We start from the raw sequence: 19376 nt of genomic DNA, 5'->3' as shown, positions 1-19376 counted from the left end.
TCGCGCCTATAATATTTTGCTTTAGCGAGAATCTCAAACGTTTAAAAATCTCCTAATATTTATGCATCAGCGATCAATAGCTAGTTTAAATAAAGTTAATTCAGTTTTTTATACATTTAGATACGACATTTATTATAACACACAGCATTTCTTTTAAAAAGACAATCGACTAGATTAGATTTGAATTTTGAGAGAAAGAAGTAGAAGAAATGCCAATAAAATTATATATAAAGAAAAAGGCAGATGAATCATGAAAGGAAGATGCTCGATGTAAGATTAATTAATATAATTTTCCATCCAAATAATAGATAATTTTAAAGACTGATTATTAATCCGAAATTCTTTTAAAGATTTAAATTAATAAATACTTAATTTTTTAGGTATTTTGTAGAAATAAAAAGGACCCAGTTTATTATATTTGAGAAACTGATTCGTTCAACTTGCGTATCCGTTAAATTACAATAGTCTTGAATTTTTTTCAATTTTCATCACAATAGGCTTAGAAAGTATTTTCATGTGTCGTATATGTGAAGTGACACGTGTCACAACTTTAGAAATAGCGGTCGAAAGGATACTAAGCTATCGACGATATGTGCATTGTATGCATTATATTATCATCCTGACTGGCTCATTCCATTTGTCGCTCACTCCATATTTCGTTCCGTTTTCATCCATTTGTTCTACATGATCGAAAGTTTATTCGTCGAACTCGAGCCGCGCCTCGCTTTGTCTTTCCTTAGAAGAAACTGGTACACGAAGTCATCATGAAGAGAAAAATCGATTTGATTGCAGAATTGTATATTAATTAATCGCAAATTAATTGAAAATAAAAATAGAAAATCTTAGGATAATACATATCAGAAGTAGAGAATCTTCCAGTATGATCCAGCCTCGATGCAGCCTCACTTTTGGTGACACCCGGTATATCCACATCATAATATCAGAAGCATATTTGTTTTCCTTTCTTACAGACACATATGACTTTCGCTCGAGAGAAAAACCAATATAATTTAGCAAAAGAATTCAGAGTTAAATAACGAAATAATTAAATATAAATATATTTTTTATTTTAATTTCTATTAATTCTAACTCATACCTGTAATGTTTCCACCTTCTGAAACAATATGCGTCCGAGAAAGTGATTACTTTCGAAGGGCAGTATTTCACGTATTATTATTTCGAAGTCTCACGGATTTTGTCAGCTTAAAAATTGCGTTTTTACGATTCCCTCACCCGTTGCATTTTCTTCGAACACGTGGCTAGTGTGTCGTTCCTGAAATGTACCCGCGATGTGAAATTGCCGTGGGCAGCACGGTGTGTTTTGTTTTCGCTAGGCCGCTCGATCGGCCGATTTACGCTTTATGAGAATAAGCGCACGTTATCGTGTTTACATCCACGTTCGCGAGGCGCGTGAGCACTGTATTTTATATTTCGATCAACGGCTTGGCGAAATCGGTCTCTCTCTCTCTCTCTCTCCTCGCTGAATCGTTACGACGACAAATATAACGGACGGAGCCGACCGGAGGACAGGACGACTAGCGAACTCGTTTCCCCGATTCCGAGCGATCGGCGAATGCGAATGTGACTTACCTCCGTAAGGCAGCAGGCAGCTGTCAACAGGCACAAAGGGCACCGAACAATCGGGAAGGAGTGGCCCTCGACAAATAAAACTCACCCTACCGCCTTCTTTCATCCCCGCTGCGGCAACGGCGCTGTGTTCCGACCGGTGCTGTGTCCGGAACTCTTCTGCCTGATTAAAGGTAAGCTCGAAGCCCCGCGGGCTTTTCTTTCCTACCGCAGAGGGAAAATGTCGCAAGAAAATGCGCACTGGCCTGACGTACGATAGTAATGAGTAAATTTATATATTTTCACACGCCGCAAATCACGATCTTTCGATCCTCCTTAGATCCCTAGGTCTATAAATCACGTTCTATTTATACCGCGTTCATTTACCGTGTGTTCCGATGTGTACGTATGTATTTTGATATATATATATTTTTTACGTATGTGTGTATACTCGGATCTGCTTTTCCAATGTATGCCTTCGTACGACACACGTCGGAAGTTAGAAATAGAATATTCTATTCTGAATTCCAGAAGATGAAAAATTATAGATACGATATTTTAAAATAAAAGAACGTGTGTGTCTTTTGCTCTTGTAAGTTATTTATATAGTTAACTATTTTAATATTTAATTCTTCTATTACCTATTATCTAGAATAGAAGTAGAATTCTATTCCAGATAAATTACTTATTATTAATTGTAGCATATCGATTATAGCATATCGATTATAGAAAATGGATAAATTTTTTTAATTCAATTATTTAATTAAAAGCTCTAAAATTATTTATTTCATTAATATCGTTATTGAACTAATGAAATTATTAGATTTGATGCTATTGATATAACGTTCATTTTTCCATGAAGCGAAACATTTATATATATTCCAGATAAAATATCTTTTCTTGTTCTAAATTCTGTTTAAGAGACGATGTCCATGCAAACAATTTAGCAACTCTTAAGTCGTGCATGTGTTATGGATTATTTTCGTGGTTAACCACGCGTAAAAGGAACAAAGATGGAAGCAAACGTATCTCAAGCCACAAATTGTGGCAGTCGGAAACTTGAAGAAGTTTGAGAAGAAATAACTTTCATTTTTGTTCAAAGAGTATTTGTAAGAAAACGAACATATTTTTGGATATAACAAACCGTTATAACAAACCGTTCGTTCGTTTTTATGATCATCTGGAACAGATTTTTTATTTACTTTCTTCTTCACCATTTTTATTTGCATGAAGAAATTTTATTTGACACAAAGAAGAGAGAAAATTTTACGCAATAATTTTTAATTTCTGTCCGTCAGATGTCAAATATCTCGTGGGAACGAATTACTTGTCGACCAATATCGAACATTAAATATTGAAAAGTAAATACTCCACTATTGGGGTTGTCTCTACATACAAATATTATAGTTGGAGTATATCGTTTATCATTTTAAAAACACAACACACCAAGCCAAGCGTGGCCTGTAACTTCAGAAAGTTAGCGTTATGTGTATTCAAAAACTCACGATCGAAAATTACGTGACGAGTTTCAGTGAAACTCATTCCGCCGCGTAAAATCTACTCTCGAATATAATGCATTATTTATTCGCTATGTATGAGCTCGAGCATCATCAGTCACCGTGATAATATCGCGTGCTCTGACTGCAGTTCTCAGTGCCGGGTTAAAGTGTGTGGGTCAGTCGGACAATCAAACACCGTTGACTTAGAGGTGTCGCAAAGTAACAAAGAATAATGCCTTTTGGGTACGCTCAAAGCCCATCGATTGAATTTAATAATAAAAAAAAAAAATTTCTTGCCCATTGCGTCAAATTCCTCTACTGGTGAAACTTTTTTAAGAATCCAACTGTAATCCACTTTCTTCTTTTCTTTACGGGGCGCGATTGGACTTTTATAAGATATATATATATATATATATATATATATATATATATATATATATCAAATTAGACTTATTTAAATTTACATTGTTCTCATTTATTTGAAAAATCCATAAATATATTTGGTGATCAAAGATGTAATGATTTTCGTGGAACGGAACGCGAGAGAGAGATGCTTCCGTCGTCATCGGCGTCGTCATCTTATCTCACTTGTTATGGCTGTGGAAGGAGAGAGAATTCTGAACTCGTCTCCGAAGGAAAGCTTGAGTTTTTATTGCGATAATAAATTTCCGATGCTTCCCCGCGTCATTTGTTGTAGGCCTTCTCACCTCCGCGGAGAACCACTGATTCGCGTACTGAATGAACCCATTGTGCGCGGCCTGCTTGAACACACACGCCGTTTGAATTCAACAGTGCGCTATTCACGAAATATTCGTGCGTGCGCGCACGAGGCCATGAGGCTCTGCGAGGGAAAGGGCGACTTACAAACAAGTAGGACAAATAGGATATATTTTTTTCCCGTTTTCCTCCGCCGAGGAAATCGTCGAACCCATTCGGAATCGGGGCAGGAGTCCGCTGACTCTGACGCCGCGACTAACATTCGACGAGGGAGACTGTGATCGTGCACATGGCTCCGATGTAACCGAACTCTGTAATAATAAACGAAAGAAAAAAAGAAAAAAAAAAAAGAAAGAAAACCTATTTCCGGTCCCTACAAATCGATCAGAGAATATGTTTTGAGAAAAATCAATGGAAGGCGATGGTATTGCTTCACTTAATTACGTCACTTTAACTACTACGACCGTTTTTGGTGGATATGATTAAATAGTCACTTCACTGGCACGTCTATTATCGTTTGATGAAAAAAAAACACAAGCGGTACACAAGACAGGAAGTATTATATCGCTGATGATATCGCGTGTCTGACAATTTCCTTATGCGGCTATATGCCGCAATAAATTGCAAGGACGCGATGCATCATTTGTGCGAATAAACGATCGTTTTAAATTGCAGATTTTCTCTGCGCGCGAGGGAAAAATTTCGCATTTGAATGCAGAATGGAATGGAGGAACAAGGATCATCCGGTTCATCGAGTTAAAATTATTTTCTTCCTTTTTTTTTTTTTTTTTTTTTTTTTGACAACTCATTTATTTCTCAATAACATTACAATATTGTAATAATATCTATACATAGTATGACGTTAAATATTATTGCATTTCTTTTTGGCTTGATCATAGCATCGTTCGCTCACTTTTGAGCGAAACTTTCGACGATATCATCCGATATGTGATATATGAGGATCGATCGCATGTAATGATGATATAAATAACGGAATCTTTCGCTTTTATATCGCCAGAATATAATATGAATTTTGTCAGCCTCTCTATGTGATTTTTCTCGCGTCATGTTATTTTTCCGCCACTTTCGTAATAAAAGAATTCAGGATTAGGATTGTAAAAGAAAAATCCTAAAGACAAACAGCTATCGAACATCGTGAATTGAATTTCTACGCATTCAATATTTACAAATGCAAACTGTAATTATTTACAGGCAGTGTAACGATCGACAAAGCCATTTTAATTCTCGTTCGTAGATAAAATATGTCTCAAACGATACATCGAATATTTCACATTCGGCAGATGTGTTGCGGAGTATCTATTTATTTATTATCTTAATCCTGTATTTACGTTAATTTTATTATTTACATTACTTTAATTAATTTTTAATATATCATCTATGGAACACGAGCTTAATACTTCGCTACGGTGTTTCTCGTTTAAGTACTGTCTGTAGTAAAATGGCATTTAATATATAATAAGACGCATATATATATATATATATATATATATATAGAGAGAGAGTATCCTTATTATAAAAGTAAAAAAGTGTAAAATATAAAAATATAAAAAGTGCAAAAGAGATTAGAGAAAATTTAGCAAAGCTTAGAAGCTAGAAAGGATAGTGTCTTGTTTCGAGAAGCGATATTTTAACCGTACGTATAAATCTTCTTCAGTTACAGCTACTAATGGCCCCTCTATTTATGGCACTAACAATAATCTCTTCGCTTTTCGCAATATTTTGCAGAATAAATTGCGAATGCCAAATTTATATATATATATATATGCAATACGTAAATACGTATGTGTATATATATCTATTTCCTATAAATCAAGGTAAAACTCACGGCTATTGCACAAATATAAAGCACCGATCTTATCAAGATTTAACGCAATCTCGCAATTAAATGCGGTAATGAGATATACCCTGGAAAGGGATATCGTCTATGGAGCAAGAGATTCTACCGCGCAAATATCTGTGTCAAATGTAATAACGGAAAAAAATTACCGAGGTTATCGATACGTATCGTATTTTGCGGATATAAAATTCGCGAATGAAAAATACGTAACTTCCTAACTAATTGCGATGAATTTAGGCGGAACACTGTCTATACAACTGCGACTTCTTCTCGATCTCCATCAGATATTTTTCCATTTCCATCGTCAGCGCATCTACGTCACTCATCAGATCTGTTAGTAGTCGTTCATTGTCTTTGTAGACGCTCTCCATACCGTCCAGATCCTTGGACTTGGTCGATGTGTCTGCTGTCAGCTCGGAGGCACGCTGCAATAATCTCTTTGCACGTTGAATATCGCCTTTACTTTTGTTCACTCGCTGATTCAGTGATTCGTCCGCTCTTTTATATTCTTCTGATAATTTCTTCGTCTTGCTATCGATCACCTGTGCTTCGTCGGCAACCTTCTTGGCCTCCGTGCCAATTTCCGCCAGGATAAAGGCGTTCTTTGCCGACTGTGTCTGGAGTTGCTTCAAACGAGCGTCCAGTGCCTCCACCGATTGAGTGGTGCTGTTAGCTTGAATCTGGGCGGTTTTCGTCACGTCGGCGATGTCTGTGAGATCCTTTTGCGACTTCAACACGTCAGCTTCCGCCTTGTCGATCGCGTCCTGCGCCAGATGTTGCGCCCTTTGCGCGTCATTTAACAGCAGGATCACCTTGTTCGCTAAAACTTGCTTCTCGATGGCTGCCTCCTTCGTGCGATTGGCACGTACCTCTAGATCATGCGCCAACTGTAGATCTTCCTTGGTATCGGCCAGAATCTTTTCGGAATCAGTGAGAGAGCCTACGATACTTTTGATACGATCGGCGAGTCGCGTAATTTCATCTGGTTCCAGCTGGATGTTTTTCGCGAGCACTTCCTGTGCGAGGTCTCTCACCATAGCCGGTGTGGGTTGATCTTCATCTAAAGTGCTCCAGATTCGCTTGGTTATGTCCGAGAGTTCTTTAGTAATCTTGTCGGAGCGATTGCGTGCCTCCCATGCGTAATTGAAGGCGTCTTGAGCATTGGATCTCGCTGCTGTGGCATCTTGCTTGATTTGGCTCATCTGCAAATGCCGATTAATTGAAATGAGTCACAAAATAATAATCATAAAGACAATAAAAATTGAAATTTATCAAACTGTTAATAAGCATTTATGTATATTGTTCTTTAAATATAATAAACTAATAGATTAATTTTTGTAAAAATCATGAATAACTTTTAACACTTTTCAAAGACTAAATTAATGATAATTACATTTCGTAATAGTTGTTCTGCTTCATCCTTGTGACTTTTGATCTTGGCAGTCTGCTGCTTGGCAACATCTAGAGCTTGATTGGCCTTGCTGACCGCACCTTCCTCGCAAGATAATCCTCCGCAGAAGCCACAACCCGCACCACCGCAGACGGTACTACAATCCGTTACGTTATCACCGCACATTCGCAGATTGAGTTCAGGTATCGCCATACTGAACATTTTCAATTTCTCATTCAAATTCATCAGCGATCCTTTATTTCTCTCTTGAGCCTCATCCACGGAGGCACGGTTCTTCGCCAAGAGATTTTCGGTATGTTTGCGGAATCGTTCCGCGTCGGCCAAAACATTAGTGGTGTCGTTTGCCATTTTTTCAGCCTGCCTAGACTGTTCAGCCATTTGCTGAGTCACGTTCAGAGCGCCCAGAACATTCTCCTCTTGTAATCTAGTAGCATTTTCCCGCAAATCGGCGGCGGCTTCGTGCAAGCTGTCCGTTCTGTTCCTCAACTTCTTCAACGCGACATCACCAAGATTCACTCGTTGGTTGAGATTGTCCAAGTGATTATTTGCCTCCTCCAACTGTTTGGCTGATTTCGAAATATTGTTCGCCAACTCATTGGCCAAATTATCCAATGCGTCTAGATCTTGGCTACGAATAGTAGTGTTGCTGATCAAGTCCCGCACCTCATTTAAGGATTTCTCCATATCGTCAAATTCCTGGCTGTATACGCCAGTCGTGCCGACTTTTTGTATCCTTGAAGCTTCTTGAATAACTGCGTTTGTTTTGTTCCTAAGACCGTCCAATATAAAATCCCAATTGTCGAAACATTCACCGCACGGGCTGCACTGCGGTGCCTCGCCATGATAACCACGGTCGCACTGATCGCATTTTTCGCCGCCAATACCCTTATGACAAATACATATTCCACTATCCCTGTTGCATTGCTGGCTTGCAGAGCCAATTATATCGCATTCGCACGGGTAACATTCCACATTCGGATTGCCCCAGAAGTTTGTCTGACACTCGTTGCATCGTCTGCCACCGAATCCTGGCCTGCATTCGCAAGTGCCATCGTATGGATTGCATCTGCGTACAAAAATATTTTCATCAATCACTCTCACGTTTTTTCTTGGATTAATTTGCTGTTAAATTACAATCTAACATCTACATTTTTTCGAGAAACCGAAAATTGAACTTTTTCTTAAATCATATTATTTGGAATTAATTTTTGTAATTGATTAATTTTTCCAACTTATTTAAGAAGAAAATGGATAAAATTAATATTGACATTTAATTCTTCAATAAAAAATCGACAAGATTTAAACAAAAAATTTTATATGCGTATAAAAAATATATTTATAAGAATATATAAGAAATTGCAAAACTTCTATTTCTATTTTTAAAAAAATATTGCAGACAAACCTATCTGAAACACTTCCAACTGCATCGCACTCGCAAGGATCGCAGCCTTCTCCGCTAGCAATTCTCCAATGATTTTCCTCGCAAGAATCGCAGAGTTGTCCTATGACGTGTGGTAGACATGGACATTGTCCGGTACGATGGTCGCATGGTCCGGCAGCCTTATCAGTGCCTAGAACGTTACATCCGCAATCTTGACAATCCTGTCGCAAAGCATCTCCATAGAATCCTGGTTTGCACACTCCACAAGTGGGGCCATCGGTGTTGAAGAGACATTGAAGACAATGACCGGTGTATGGATCGCAATTACCGGCGCGACGTAAATCCGTGTTGTTGTTGCAGTTGCAGAATTGACAGCTACCACCTGGCACCTCCGGGTTGCCGAAATAATTCTCGGCGCAGTGCTCACAACGAGGTCCAGAATATCCTTCGAAACATTCGCACACTACATCCTGCGTTAGTGAGTCTAATGAACAGCTGTTGGCATAAGAATGCCCAGATTCACGTGTGCCTGTTAAAATAAAATATAATTGTAGTAATAGAATATACAGTTATTATTTCTTTTAAAAACTTGAGAAATATTTATATATTTTTGTTAAAAAACGTTTAGTGTTTTTAATGAAAATAAGATTTCAATTTTTGATAAGTAAAATCGAAAAGATTAATTATTATATGTAAAATTATATATAAAATCTCTTTCACAATTGTACTCACCTGGACAAGGACATGCTCTACAAGGTATATCTGCGCCAATCCGCGGATCACCATAGAAGTCATCGACGCAACGGTCGCAATTGTGTCCGGTGGTGAAATCTCGACAATTGATGCAGGCTCCGGTTCTCGAATCACAATTATCCGCGTGCCCGTGGCATTCGCAACGCTGGCAGTGTGGAAAGTTCCAGAAGCCAGGCTCGCACTGGCCGCAGGTCCTGCCGTAAGTGTTGGGTCGACACTTACAACGGCCAGTTTCGACGTCGCAGAAATTGTCGAGGGCGCCGACTCCGTCGCAGTCGCAAGGGATGCATCCCTCAGGACCAAATCCATAGGTTCCTGGTGCGCAACGATCGCAACGTCTGCCAACCACATTTGCTTTGCACGGACACATTCCACCGTAGTGCTCGCACAGAAGACTACGAGAGCCCGTCGGGTTACACTCGCAGGCTACAATTTACAGAACGTCGTGTTCTTGTTAATGTGAATTTAAATGAGAAACGTCAAATAAAGTGAAATTGAAAAATGTTATTTAAGAAAGGGGAGTAAACGATAACACGTGACTGAACTTACAATGAGCACCATTGAAGACGTAATAGCCAATACTATTCTGGTACTTTCTACAGATCTCAGGTATATTATTCCATACACTGTTGACGTCATTGAACAATTCATTACAATGATAATGTTCGTATTCTTGGCGACGCAATTCACCCAGACCCGGCGTCTTGAAGAAGGGTATCACGTCTATTCTCGGCTTTAGAACAACCTGCAGAAATCATACAAACACATGCGAGATATATGATGGATAGATTATACGATGAAATAGATACCATTTTTACGATAAAGTAATAATCGAAATAAAATGTATTACCGAATCAACCAAGATGGAGGCTGAAGGTGTGTCCACGTGGCTGTTGAACTTGCGGAATTGCAACAGAAGATTGTATCGCTTTCCTGTTTCTAGACATATAGACGGTTGCGCCATGGCGCTTTTTGAACGCAAAGGTAATTGAGCCCACAAACGATCATATTCGGGTCTCCAATCAGTACATGGTCCTGTAGGATCCGGTGGACTATCTCTCTCAAGAATAACCTGCACGTCTTCCCAAACACCCGGTTGCACTGGCTCGTATCGTATGATGACATCGTACCACATCGATCTGCGAATGTCATCGATGGTGAAATTCAACATCGAACCTTCGATGGCTTTCATGAAACCTGTGCCGGTCCATGTGCTATTCCTACCATCGCGATAGGGTTCTCTGATCACTACTTGACAATTCTGAAAAAGAATTTTTATTTTGATCTGAAAACAGTGGTGGAGCTTTTACCTATCGGGGAAAGTACCAAATCAGGACGTGCACAATTATCCTACTTTCCCCTTGTTATATTTAGTGAACTCACGTCAGTAGCTCTGGACAACTCTCCCTCATAAATGAGAAAGTCTAGCGAGCCGGTATAGTAACTCTGCTCTGGCTGATTGCAAGTTCTCCCACTGACATGCGGCCTACATCTGCACTGACCGGTGATGACATCGCAAGAATTTTCGTAGGAGCCACCAGGGTCGCAATCGCACGGTTTGCATCCATCGCGGTCCTCGGACAATCCCCAATATTCCGGTAAGCACTGATTGCAATCGCGTGCTGTGACATATCGTTTACACGTACACTCCCCGGTAACCACGTTGCAGCCTTGATTGTCGATGGTACCCAAGGTGTTACAGGTGCAGGCTGTAATTGCATAAGTAATTAACTTTATTATATAAATTTTGAGAACTCTTAATTAAGTCTATTAGATTAATTAGGAATGGTTTATAAATCATTATTATCATCATTAATATAAGACTGATTAAATATTTCTTAAAAATAAAATTTATAAATTGAGAAGATAATTAATGTAGATTAATAAAAAATTCTCATAGCCATTAAAAAATATATATTTATCTTAATAAAATATATATTAATAAACCTTATGTTTTATTTTAAAATATTGAGTTGCAGTTATGCTTTTTAATAAAATGTAATTTTTTTTACCTTGACATCCTTCGAGACTGTTAGGATTAAAATTCCAGAAGCCATTTTTGCAGCGATCACAGCGGCGTCCTTCAACATTCGCTTTGCAGTGACAGCGTCCGGACTCGTCACCGCTTAGAAAATCAGTTCTCGAGTCGCATATACCATCATCCAAGGATCCGCCCAAGTCACAATCGCAGGCTGCAAGGAAGAAAACTTGCATATCTTTGCACTTTTGCACTTATCTCTTACATACACATGTATAAAAATCATCTTTTATTTATAAAATAACGCAGATAATATTATCTCATGTTACATTACGTTACATGATATATGAAGATTATATCTTGCATAAAGCGACTAGAAATTGGATATTTACGTTGACAAGCATCCTTATCAGAGATGTCTTTCGTTACGTCGTGATAATAGAATGGCTTGCACTGTTCACAATTTTGCCCTCGCGTATTGTGCTGGCAGTCGTCGCAGACACCACCGGACACTCTGCCCGATCTTTCGTAAACCGTTTCATCAAAGTGGCAGGAATTGGTATGATTGTTGCAATTGCAGGGTCTACAGGCATTCGTTTGTTTGCCAACTGCGGGCTTCCATGGTAGATCGTTGTAGAAGTCCTCGCATTTTTCGCAGTTGAGGCCTTTGGTGTTGTGCGTACACTCGCATCTGCCATGGACCATATTCTCTTCGTCGGCGACTCCTGGTAATGGTAAACACCTAGAGGCGTGTCCGTAACAGGAACACGAGCCACGAATCACCATATCTTGGATGGCGTAATAATATTTCTCGCGAATCTCAGGCCGATCGTCGAGCAGATCATCGCCCAGAGTGTGGAGTCTCATCATGATAATTCTAAGATTGGTAATCTTTAATAGATTCTGCACTTCTTTCGAATAAGGATTGTCGATTTCCAAATTTCGTGGCAACACCCTAAAATATAGCAATATAAAAAGGAATAATATTTTTGAATAACGTGATTAATAATTAACAATCTTGAATCGACACAATCAGTCGACACAAGTTATTCACGTAAAAAGGTTTAAAACTAAAATACTCATGCATTGTAATAATATAATTTAAAATATAAATTTAAAAAACCCGTGTAATAAATAATCGAGTAAATGTAAATAATAAATAATAAAGTAGTGTAAGAAGTAAGAGTTAAATAGTTGGTAGGATTATAGGGTAATTTTCCGAATTTTCTACAGTAAAATTATATATATATATATATATATATATATATATATGAATTTTACCTGAAAATTACGTCACCACCAGTGGACGGTGCCACAGCTGAGTATCTCGTCTCGCAAATAACATCCGTCAATCTTTGGGGTTGATGGGTTGGAATGCCGGGAAAGTAGTGCTCGCAGTTGTGAGCGAAGTACCGATATACCTGCCAGGTCTTTCCAAAGTCGTATGATCGTTCGATCAGCATGGCAGCCGGTCGGAAGGTTTGGAAGCGAATAATGATATGCGTGAAGTGAAATTCTGCCTCAAGATCGAAGCGTATCGTAACATTTTCCACCCCATTCTCGGCCTGCCACCATGACCTAAAATTTTTAATTGTTTAGTATATATATATATATATATATATATATATATATATATATATTACTTTAATCTATTTGTAACAACACACATTTTTACTTATCATTATTTTAACGATATTGATAATTTATTTCGCGATTGGGAAGATCGCGGCGAGAGACTAAAGTCCAGTCTTACCCGCTGACGATGTTCTCAATGTTATGCTGCTGTTTAGGTATCGATGCATCGCAGAAGAAGCACTTTTTTCTTTCCTTAAGGTGAGAAACAATGCAAAACCTCTCGGGGCCTCTGAGACCGCACGTCGACGAAGCGTTCAATTTGTCCTTACGGCCGATCAGTAGGTTTCCGGTTGCGGGATAACACGAGCTCTGCTCGCAGGGGTGCGGTCTCTTCGCATGCAATCCTGTATGGAAAAAGAAAAGATTCTCGTTATCTTGCAATTCGACATATATTTGCATGGTTATTTTCTTCTCCTGTAATTAGGAGTTACTGCGTATAATGATATCATGCCAATTCTGATGCAAATATTTTGTCGAAATTCTTCGTCAGTGGACCCTATTTCAATATTAAGGGCCTTGAGTAGTCATCGCGGCCATATTGGAATTGTGACGTCATAGGCGAGAAACGACACGGTAAAATTTATTACGCTTAATTTGCAAATAAAGAGATATTGACTAAAACAACACTTGAGATGGCTTTAAGACACTTGTGAAAATGGACGGCTGCTATCCTTTCTCTTCCTGATAGTCAATAAATAGTTATAAAAGATACGTGAAATGAAGCCTGTTCAGGCAGAAAATATACGATTTGACAGCTGTTGAAAGAAGTGAATATACTTTTACATGTAAAATTCAAAGGTAACTTTAACTTCCATCCATTTTTACGAATTTGATAAGATAACGAAACACATCTGCACGACTAAGAATGAAATTAGGTGCAATAAAAAATTTCGTTATTCGCATGTCATTTATATGAAGATGAACAAGGACAAGGATGAGATGAACAAGAATGAATTTTTAATTTTTACACCGTGTTGCTGCCGTCAACGCGGAGTTCTTAGCTGAGTACTCAGGAGCCTTTCAATAAATTTCATGATGTATAATGTATTCATAAAAACTTCAACAGTATTCTTTAGCTTTCTTTATATTTCATATTACATTGAATTTCATAAAGACAAGATGATAATATATTAAATAAAATAATATATATATATATATATAAAATCAATGAAACGAAAGTTATTAAAAAGTTACTGAATATATTTCAAAATAAATTTAATTTTCTTTGTAAAATTTAATGTAATACTGTGAAATATATAATAAAAGTTAATATACTGTTGAAAATTAGTATACTGCTGAAAAGTACAACAAAAAATTTTGAAATAGTAATGAAAATAAAGTTAATTAAAAGAGAATTTCAGCACAAAATGTTTTCATCATACATGTTAAATACATGGAGGAAGGTAGTCTCCTGAATACTGATTAGTTTCCATCGATTAGCACATAAAACTTTTATTATATTAGGAGGAATGTAGGTATGTCATATACATCTGGGGTATATCAAATATATTTACACATAGAGAGAACCAATAAAAAAAAAAGAGAAATTAGCTACAACAAACGAATCCTCCTGCCGTTAGCCAAGAATATATTTATTTGTGTTAAAATAATAATTCGTTGTCATCAAATAAATTTGGAATATTTATCATTCATTTATTTCTTCTGTAACATCTGAGAGGAACGTTTCGAGGTCGACATATAAAGTATTTTCCCACGTCCCGAAGTTTTGTCTATCTGTTGACTTGGGAGTGGGAGTCGACTCAAGCCGATTAAACCATCCTACCATCTCCATGGGTGACATATCTCCTCTCTGCACAGATCCTATAACACCCCCATTTTTGTCTTTGTGTATAATTATATAGTTATATAGTGCACGTCCTAGTTGTCGCGAAAGTTTTATCGTTGTTTTATCACTTGACGATACTCTCTGATAAGACGCTTAATGATACTACAATTTTACAATGATTCAGCGATGAATTTCTTCCAAGGTGAAAAGTGTGAATAAAAAATAAATTTTAAAGATATTTAGGATATTCTTACCTCTGGATGGTACTTTGTCTCTTGGTCCATATTGAGAATTTACAGATCCTACAAAGAGAAAAAAATATTTACATAAAATGCGATGACGAATTTTAAATTGAAAATAAATAACTATGTCTCTTTTTAAAGAAGAGAATGGCACAAAATAATTTCCCCGCATCCATGCAAAAATGAATTACGTAAATTGCAACGATTAACTGGCCGCCGATTTCTTTTAAAACGCGCGCCGATAGCGAAGATTAATATTAATACAGGATAATTTTTCCAAAATTATTTCAAATGCGAACATTAGAACGCGCCAGTTATCAAGAGACATTTTATTGCCAGGAAAGGCTATCGCAAGAGACAGCCGGATGTTTACGAGAGAAGACAGCTCTGGAAAATACTAAGTTTTAATGAAATACTGGATGTCTCAAACCTCAAATAGATCTCTTTCAATCAACTCGGCATTTCCTTAGTAAAAAATATCTTAAAACGGCTTAAGGCAATCCCTGCTGCAAAATCTCGATTTTCTGTAATAGACATCTTCGTCTAATTTTTCTTTACAAGTTCTTTACAAATCAAACAGTTTACAGTTAGAAATTTCATTGAGGTCGATTGATTGCAAATAAACTTTGTATATAAAAGTATTTGTGGAGTGAAAGACACGGTCTGTATTATAGATCTGAAACGTCGGTGTTTTCTTCGCTGAAGCAATACCGCCAGGTGCATAAACAATTCAACGGCGTCCGTTTCAAACGATATGGTAGATAAATAATTTTTCGAAATTGATAAATACACGCGAAAAAATCTCTCTTCGTAGGGCGGTTAGGTTTTAGAAGCCGAAACGAGTTCTCCGATTTCAAAAGGAAGGCAGGTCGCGAGGTCATATCGCTATCTAATCGTAATGGATAAAGTCTGCGTGTTGCATGAATGAGACGATGTTTCCGAGCAAAAGAATTTTGTTACGTTGTTCTTTTGCACGTCTAATACACGTAACGCGAAAATAAGATTAAAATACGCTGAAAGTGCGCAAGCATTTAATCCTCGATAATGCCGTGTAACTTTGAAATTATTCATCATATCTATTCATATATATATATATATATGTATTTTTACATCTTATTATTTTTATTATAACTCAATATAGTACTTATTATTAGATCATCTCTTGGTAATCAAGATGTCTAATTTTATAATAAAAAAATTCAAAAGCTTTATATATTCTAAAATCTGATTTTTATAATGCAATATTTATAAACATTGAAAATTAATTATTAATTCATAAGTTAACAGTTTGCTAATTATATATTATTTAATTTTTAAATTTTTTTCTTTCTAAAGCAAAAAATTATATTCTAATGGGTTAAGTAAAACTGAAGAATTTGACTTTATAAATTATAAGAATTTATCTATTTATTTTATTTATTATTTATTAGAATTTAATAAATCTGAAGCTATATCTTGAGATTGGATATTCCGCTAAGTATTTTCTATTTTAAATTTTTAATCACTTTGCAAAAAATTAATATGAATTAATATATATAAATGTATATAACATACCTGCTAAAATAGTAAGTATAACAATTACAGCTGCGAGGGCCACATGCCAATATTGAGTATAAAGCATTTTATCGTTTCTTTTTTCTACTTCTGTCTCTGCGAATTGTTTGTAACGGTGCTAAACCAGGGACAAATGGTTTGAGAACTTCTGCGAAAATAAAATATTTCCCAAATAATGTAAAATCATTCAATGTCAATCGCGGAAAAATTACGTCATATTATGCATAACAATCGGAGTGGTAATCTTTTTTAGTCTTTTTAAAATTATTATTTAATATTCGTAGCAAAAATATAAAAGGTACGCGCGTACATAAAAATGCCTTAATATTGTTATTTAAAATAACACTCTTTCTGTCAATTCTTAAGTTAGAAATAAATTATGAAATTTCGGAGCAGCAAGTGTATGTTTCGGTCAGGCAATTCACAACAAACAACAACGTGAGACATATTTTCGCGCACCTAAAAAAATAACGCACCGCAAAGAAAAACAATTTCCATCGCGATTAATATCACTAATATTGTTCTCGTCTAATAGAAATTCACTTACATTAATTCATATGTGAAAATAATAGTTCCTGGCTGCGTGCAAGTCGACGGGGGTATTTTTTTCTTTCCTCCGACGGTCGCCGCTCTCCTTTCGAAGTCGGTACGAACGCCGAGATCTCGTTGAGTACCGAGATTGGAATTCCCTCAACCTCCGACTCCGTCAACCTCCCCTCCTCATAGCCACCAAATGTTGCCGAGCTCCTAAGTCTGTTATCCACGTGCGATAACAGTATCGGTGGATTCTTCGACAGGTACGGAAGCACCCACCCCGGGAAACGCGGCCGACGACGGAAAATGAAAAACGCGGCCTCGCAGACGCGCCTCGTGACGCGCCGACGTCTCTCACAAGTGAGTCTCTCGGCTCTTGCCGAGTCGCAACTCCGCTCCGAGTCTCTGCGACTCTCGTGCCCATCAGTGCCGTACGTAGAATCATCACCGGTGGCAACGAAACGGAGAGGGAAAAAAACGATGGAGTTAGGTTTAAGAGAGGCAAGACGCGGCGATCAGGCCGATTTCCAGAGGAAATCGGAATCTCTTTAGAAAGCAACGATGAGGATAGTTTCAGATCTCGAAATTCTAATATAGATATAGGTTTTTTTTTTTTTTTTATTTACACATAGAGTATATGAAAAATACGATTTTAATATTGGTGAAATTTTTGATCATCAAATTTCGATGCGCAGGTGTGGCTTTTGTCTCTTATGCTCCGAATACCGTTAAAAATGATTCTTCCCAAATGCTTGGGAAAGTCGTAGGCAATTGTTGATTATAGATGTAAGTTATATACGTCGTATTTTTTTTTCTTTATATAGAATTGATATTATTAAAATTGATATTTCCTTAATAATTGATTGTTCATTAAAACAGCAGCAAAAAAGAAAAATATTCTTTCTATAGATCCGGCGTAATCACAGATCTTCTTCTATCACAGGTTAACGTCCTGTCTCCTGATATCGTTTTTTGTACATGTTACACATCGTGAAAAGTCTCTGTCATACAAAATTCTGTCATTGAAAATTCTGAACTGTAGGCGCCTTTGCGAGTTGATATATGATACTTTCACACCCGTTAGATGTTTATTTTATTACGGCACACATGTCCAGCATACTCGCTCTGTTCCTGGTTTCTTTTAAAGTCTGTTGTTCAAGAGACATATAAATCTGCACAGATATAAATAATATCTGGTATAGTAATGTTTTCAATCAAATCAATTTACTAATAGTATAATTATATAAATTTTTATTTATTTAATTCAGTTTTATCCCTCATTAGATAATATATAAAGAGAAAGGAAAGTAAATTCCTGTTATTGATTTCATACATTGCCTAAAGAAACATTGCATGTATAGTCAAGTAATTTCCAATTTCTTTTATAAATTGTATTCTCAAATTTTTCGGGGACTTCTCGTTTATAAACAAAAATTTTTATAAACAAAAAAAGAAATATGTTCTTATCCATTAAATATATATTTTTGTAAATTATATATATATATATATATATATATATATATATATAGAATATTCAAAGTTTGCAAATTCGGGAGAGATTAAAACGGAATTTAAATGTCTACAGATTTATTATTTTTTTCCCGGGGAGAAGATTAATTAATTAATTACTTTATAAAAAAGCCATTATTTAACAATGTAATGTGCTTCAGTTTCTCTCTATCTGCTCCGCGCAATGTTCTCGATTTCCACCAATCTTCAGTGATGCCTATATTCGTGAGCGACGAAAGAGGACAGAAAGTGAACCGTCCTGGAAAGGCGAGGAGAAGGCAATGGCATCGTCGTAGCCGGGCTGCTATCATAGCCGAGCCACGTTGTACAGATAAGGCGGCCCACGCTACGCTTCCTTCCTCCGCGATGATCCCACTTTCCGTTTTCTCCCCCGCGCGAATGCACTGATTCGCTGTATCGCGACGTAGTCCGCGACAACAGACAATTTTGCCTTTCGTCCGGCAGAATTAATTTTTCATAATTACATAGATCAAGAGCGCGATGTGAATCAGCGGAATCGCACGATAAAAAACGCACAAATATGTATTAATTTGTAAGATTGTTTATGTAAATTATTAATTATATTAAAGGCAATAAAATTATATTCCACAATTAATTTTGTTCGAAATTTCATCTGTAAAAATAAAACGCAATTGTATTAATAATTCATGAGAAATTAGTTATTTATATAACACGAATTGTCATCATAAATATGCTTTATGTTAAAAAAATATATATTTAGATTTCCTTTTAAATTTAATTTCAAGAGATGTAAGATTATTATAAACAAACTTGTATGATTTATATAAAAAAATCATTTAACAAAATTTCATTTATATCTTTGTAATGTTGTAATAAAATAAATGCGTAATAAAAAATTTATAATTCTTAATGTAAATCGAGATCAATAATTTTACATGTTATACATGTATACATACAAGGAAATGCTATCG

At 36.6% G+C, this 19376-nt stretch overlaps 1 protein-coding gene across 2 annotated transcripts; it reads right to left on the bottom strand.

Moving 5' to 3' along the window:
• Nucleotides 1-4544: 4544 nt before the first annotated feature.
• On the bottom strand, nt 4545-18313 carry LanB1 (laminin subunit beta-1). Of its 2 annotated transcripts, XM_089073827.1 has the most exons (15): nt 16928-18313; nt 16381-16528; nt 14839-14886; nt 14538-14619; nt 12917-13147; nt 12445-12741; nt 11556-12118; nt 11198-11377; nt 10569-10894; nt 10036-10446; nt 9735-9930; nt 9165-9611; nt 8454-8961; nt 7034-8117; nt 4545-6842 (listed from the first exon to the last, which is right to left on the bottom strand). In XM_089073827.1, exons 2-15 carry the CDS (start codon nt 16445-16447, stop codon nt 5874-5876), a joined length of 5409 nt encoding a protein of 1802 aa, XP_088929953.1. In that variant the 5' UTR covers nt 16448-16528; nt 16928-18313; the 3' UTR covers nt 4545-5873. The 2 variants fall into 2 exon arrangements, with proteins under 2 accessions (XP_088929953.1, XP_088929952.1); XM_089073826.1 differs by lacking the exon at nt 14538-14619 and having other exon boundaries at nt 12917-13142; nt 16928-18312.
• Between the last annotated feature and the right edge of the window lie 1063 nt (nt 18314-19376).

This window comes from Pogonomyrmex barbatus, unplaced genomic scaffold (assembly GCF_055798465.1).
Source record: "Pogonomyrmex barbatus isolate J1 unplaced genomic scaffold, ASM5579846v1 scaffold16, whole genome shotgun sequence".
Taxonomy (NCBI): domain Eukaryota; kingdom Metazoa; phylum Arthropoda; class Insecta; order Hymenoptera; family Formicidae; genus Pogonomyrmex; species Pogonomyrmex barbatus.
Note: the sequence above shows the minus strand (reverse complement) of the source record. Positions and strands in the feature narration are given on the sequence as shown.

Coding starts and splice junctions, on each gene's coding strand:
- LanB1 (XM_089073827.1), bottom strand. CDS start 16,447: ATGCTTTATACTCAATATTGGCATGTGGCCCTCGCAGCTGTAATTGTT. Junction 14,620..14,838: donor AGACAAAGTACCATCCAGAG/GTAAGAATATCC, acceptor GGGGTGTTATAG/GATCTGTGCAGAGAGGAGAT. Junction 6,843..7,033: donor CAGAACAACTATTACGAAAT/GTAATTATCATT, acceptor CGGCATTTGCAG/ATGAGCCAAATCAAGCAAGA.